The sequence below is a fragment of the Peromyscus leucopus genome, chromosome 20 (genome assembly GCF_004664715.2).
Source record: "Peromyscus leucopus breed LL Stock chromosome 20, UCI_PerLeu_2.1, whole genome shotgun sequence".
Taxonomy (NCBI): Eukaryota; Metazoa; Chordata; class Mammalia; order Rodentia; family Cricetidae; genus Peromyscus; species Peromyscus leucopus.
Window position 1 is genome coordinate 5,263,543 of NC_051080.1, and position 4,900 is coordinate 5,268,442.

General features: G+C 60.0%; 1 protein-coding gene across 1 annotated transcript; it reads right to left on the reverse strand.

The window, feature by feature from the left end:
- Positions 1–296: 296 nt before the first annotated feature.
- Wnt1 (Wnt family member 1) lies at positions 297–4,353 on the reverse strand. The gene is made up of 4 exons (XM_028891939.2): positions 3,939–4,353; positions 3,035–3,288; positions 2,129–2,394; positions 297–1,651 (listed from the first exon to the last, which is right to left on the reverse strand). Exons 1-4 carry the CDS (start codon positions 4,040–4,042, stop codon positions 1,163–1,165), a joined length of 1,113 nt encoding a protein of 370 aa, XP_028747772.1. The 5' UTR covers positions 4,043–4,353; the 3' UTR covers positions 297–1,162.
- Positions 4,354–4,900: the final 547 nt, after the last annotated feature.

A 4,900-nucleotide genomic window follows, 5' to 3' on the forward strand; every position in this document is an offset into this window, starting at 1 on the left:
CTAGGCTAGGAAGGAGAGCCCTGCATGGGCTCCCGGGCAGGCGAGTCTCTCAGGAGCCCTGGATCCCTAGTGGCCCCAGTTAGGGTCACCCAAGGGTCAGAATTTCAGGGTCCTTTTTCAGGACCAGGAAAAGAGTTCTTTAACAATATATCTCTTCTATTTGATTAAGAGAAGTAAGCATCCTGGGGGAGGGGGGGTACCGTAAACCATGTTGTGTTCTGGATTCAAGGAACAGAGTCATTGATAAAAATAGCGATTTTATTCTTCAGAGAAAGATACATCGATGGGGGCGAAGAGCCACTAATAGCTACAGTGGAAGGAAATACTGATCCGGTGGGGCAAGAGCATCTTTGAGAAACTGAGTAAAAGAAAAAAAAAAGTTGGATAACAACAAGGTTAAAGGCAGAACAGAGGAGTCAGGGTGAAGGTGGTCTCTGCCAGCCAGGCTGGAACCCGGCACAATAAATAGTTTTATTTACATAACCAAACTCGTGGCTTTGTATCCACGTTTCAGTGCAAATTATTTACACACTGATGAGGAGGCAGGGCAGGAAGCAGTGGGAGGAGGCTGAAGGAGGCATGCTTCACAGCTGTTCAGTGGCTCCGCACAGAGACTAGGGGAATGGAGGGTTTTCTGCTGGGTTTTCCGGCCTTATTTCCCACGTCATCACAGCCGCCCTTTCACCCTGGATCCTCTGACTTCAGCTACAGGAGGGAAGGGGAAAGACCCCGCCGTCCAGGTGTGTTGGCTAGACAATGGATGGAAGGGGCCTGCAGGGACGCTGGGAGAGCGGAAGAAAAGGAGGAACGAGATAGGGAGGTCACTGGCACAATCCAGCTGGGACTGCAACAGCTCATAGCGGACCCCCCTCCCCCAGGAGAAGAGGAGCCCTCCTCTCGCCCCCTGGCCAAGTAGGGGGCCCGTGCAACAAGGGGTCTCCCACCAAGAGGGAGGGAGGTAGGTTGAGGCAGGGCCCTCAGGATGGCAAAAGGGTTCATACTGCCTCAGGCAAGTGGTTTAAGGAGCCCCCAGGTAGGAGGTGGGAGAGATGGGTCGCTGTGAACCTCGGGAACGTGACTGGAGGTGCCAGGGTGGGCGAATAGGGTGGGTCTCGAGCGCCAGAGAGTTGGTCAGGGGAAGCGTTCCCGGAGGCGCAGCGCCTCACAGACACTCGTGCAGCACGCGCGTGTGCGTGCAGTTGCGGCAGCTGACGTGGCAGCACCAGTGGAAGGTGCAGTTGCAACGCTCCGTGACGCGCTGCGTGCGCGTGCGGTGGCCCCGGCCGCAGCACAGCAGCTCGCAGCCGTCCAGAGCGGGAGACGAGCTGTTGCAAGCACGCCCGGCTGTGCCCGCTGTGCCCAGGCGTCCGCTGTAGGTGCAGAAGTTGGGCGACTTCTCGAAGTAGACGAGGTCGTGGGGGGAGGGCGGCTTGTGGGCCGGGTCTTCGGGCTCCAGGCGCAGCAGCTCCGCCCGCGAAGCGCGGTTGTTGCCCCGGTTGCCGTAGAGGACGCGGGAGGCGCCGTCGAAGCGGTCGCGCAGCACGTCGCCCACGGCGCGCAGCGTGGGCAGTCGCATCCAACACGTGCGCACCGTGCACGAACCGGACATCCCGTGGCATTTGCACTCCTGGCGCATCTCGGAGAACACGGTCTGGGGGAGGAGGGAAGGAGAGAAGGAAAAAATGTCGCAGGGTCAAAGGCAACATCCTACACACCACCACCCACTCCAACTCCACCCCACCCCCCACCCCGTCGTGTGGATGCTGTGGAAAGCTCAACCAAGGTCCAGGTGTAACTAAGTCCAGGGGAGGGGGAGTGCGAAATGGCCTGCTGAAACGTGGCCAGACAGCGCCACACCAGCCAGTCAGTTTTATTTTGCAAAAAGTGTGCAACGGAACCTTCACAATACATCCTACGTGTTGCATTGACTGTTAACCTAACCTAGTCTGTCATCAGATCAGGGATCCCTTTGCCCTCAGCCATCACCTCTTCTCTGTCTTCCCATCCTGGACTCCCACTCCCTCAGGAAGCCCTCTCCGCGTGCCTCTGTCCTTATCCTGGACCGTTACCCCTCTCCACCTCCGCCCCTGCCACTGGCTCCAGCGTACAGCCGGACATACCCACGTACCGTGCGCCCTGCCTCGTTGTTGTGAAGGTTCATGAGGAAGCGCAGGTCCCGCCCCTTCTCCCCAGAGTCCACGAATTCGCGACCGAAGAGGCGGCCGAAATCGATGTTGTCGCTGCAGCCCCCCCAGTGCCAGTCGGGGCCCCCAGGGCCGCGCCGCCGGTAGTCACAGGTGCAAGACTCAATGGAACCCTCGGAGCAGGAGCGCGCCACCGAATGTGTGACCCCGGCGGAGGTGATTGCGAAGATAAATGCTGTTTCCCGGCAGCCTGTGGGTGAAGCGACCCCGCACCAGTTGAGAGAACTCGTGGAGCTGGGTCAGCACCCTCTTTGAGAAAGGCTGGGTACCCTACAGTCCAACACCTGGACTCGGCTCTTGGAGGCCTGGCAACCCACAACCGATAGGCCGAAGTGCTGCAAAGCTGGTCTCCAGGTCTCATAGAGAAAGCAGGTGCGCGTGCGTGAATCGTGAAGCCATGAATACACCTCTCACCACGCTTTAATGAGACTCGAGTCTAGAGCCTAAGTGGGACAGCTCCAAAGAGGATATCCCAAGTAGATCAACTGCATAGCCAAGAACAACCCCGGCCCCCAGCGAGCAGTTTCCCAAGGCGCCTTTGAGGGAGGCTGGAAAAGGGTAACTGTCGCCCAGCGCCCACGATCCGGAATTCCCTTTCTGTGGGTCAGTGGCTCAGAAAAGTTAAAGATCATGCTCAAAATGCATGGCTGGAAAGAACCTGGAGCCTAAGTCTGACCTCTGAGCGTGAGCGCAAGGCATCAGGCCATCCGCTGGTCGATCGCGGAACCCTGGGACATCTGAGACATCTTCCCTGCATTCGCCCGCCCATGCCCTGGAGCTGACCCCGCTTTTCCCCTAATCCCGGAAACGTCGCTTTCCTGGGCACCCACCTCGGTTGACGATCTTGCCGAAGAGGTGGGGCCCGGGAGCCGTAGGGCAGTTCCAGCGGCGGTTCCGGAATTGCCACTTGCACTCCCGCACTGCGCTCTGCAGCCCTCCACTCACGCTGTGCAGGATCCCCGGGTTCTGGCGGATCAGTCGCCGCTGCTTGCGGCTCAGTAGCTGCAGGCTGGGCTCTAGCACCAGCTGCAGACTCTTGGAATCCGTCAGCAGGTTGGTGGAGGAGGCTATGTTCACGATGCCCCTGGTGGGATGGATGCGTAAAGGCTCAGTCTGGGGAAGGGGGCCTGCACACGAACCAACCCTGAACCAACCCTGTCCTTGCCTGGGCCTATGTACCCATAGAGAGCAATAGAGGATCAGTAACAGCTCCCTGGGTTCTTGAGTTTGGTACAACTGAGCCCCTAGGTGTGGTGAGTGGACAGAGAAGGCACTATGAGTCCATGCATGGCTAATGTAGCGCTTCCACCTTCCTTCAAGTCAGCCCGGGAGAGGAATCCCAGCCTGCAGCCTTGCCCACCTTGAAATGTTTAGGAATCCCATCCTTTTCTCACCCTTTTCCAAGCTAATAGCCGGTTCTTCGGTTCGAGACCCGAGGGACGCCTAAGTACCCACCACAGTGAGGCCCAACCTGGTGCTCAGTGGGAAGGAGTTTTATTAGATGGGGTGGGCTCTGAGCCTGATGTGTCTGGGCTTCTGCCTGCGGATGATTCGCCCCACTTCAGCAGAGCTGGTCCTTGGGTTAGTTGTAGGTGAGAGCACCCTGGATGTGGTGAAGTCATAGTGCAGGAGGGAGTCTGTGGGTTGGTGATCCCCACAGCGTGGGAGCTGGGTAGGGCCAGTTCCTGGCTCTGTGCCCCAGGACAAGTGGCGACCCCGTACTAGCTCACTTACCACCATCGGCCACTGCTGTTGGCGGCCAGGGCTGCGGGCAGGGCGGTCAGTGCCAGGAGCAACGTAGCAGAAACCCAGCTGGGCAGCAGCGCCCAGAGCCCCATGGCCTGCCTGGCCTTGCCGGTTCTGGGCTGCAGTTCTGGCGGCTTTGGTGGCTGCCCGCGACGGTGGGACTGGACGCGGCGCTGAGGGCAGTTGTGAGAGTCCGCAGGCTGGCTCTAGTAACTCTGGAGGCGGGCCGCAGGCAGCATGGTTTGCTGCCCTGGCTGTTGGGCTGAAGCGGCCACTGCGGGAGGCACCGCCTCTTATAGTTGCGGCTCTGACTGCAATGACGAGAAGAGGCTGCCCCTCCGGGCCGCACTATGGCACCAGGGCGCACCGGTCAGGGCCACAGACAATGAGGAGCGAGCGGGGCTGTGGCGCTAGCCGGTCTGAGCAAAGAGCTGACGGACTAGCTAGCCATCGGGGCTCACCCCCGCCCCCTGCCTGGTGGCCCCCGCCTCCAGGTCTGCACTGGCCGCCGACCCCTCCCCTTGGGATGGCCTCCCACGCGCGCCGGCCTCACTCTTCTTCGCGTCCGGAGCCCGTCGGGGACCAGCATCCGCCAGGGGGCGCGGAGACCAAGTCTTTCGAGGCAACCTGTCTGCAGCCTGAATTGCCTCCCCACGCGCGGTGGGGCTGTCCCCTCGATGTCACCCTGTCTTCCCCCGCCTCCCGCTGTGGTCTCTTCTCTTCCTTATCCTGAATGGCGGGGCGAAAGCTGTGGTTCTGGCCAGCGACTCCGCGGAGATGCCTCCTCGCCCAGGAACCCCGACGGCGGCGGGACAGAGAAGGAAAAGAGAGAGACAGAGCATGGGTGGAGATGTGGTTAGGGATTCCCGGGCGTGGGGTGTCGGGTAGGCTGACCAAACCGAGCTCGTGGTAGAGAGAAACTCATAAACATGCAGCCGTTTGCGTTATGT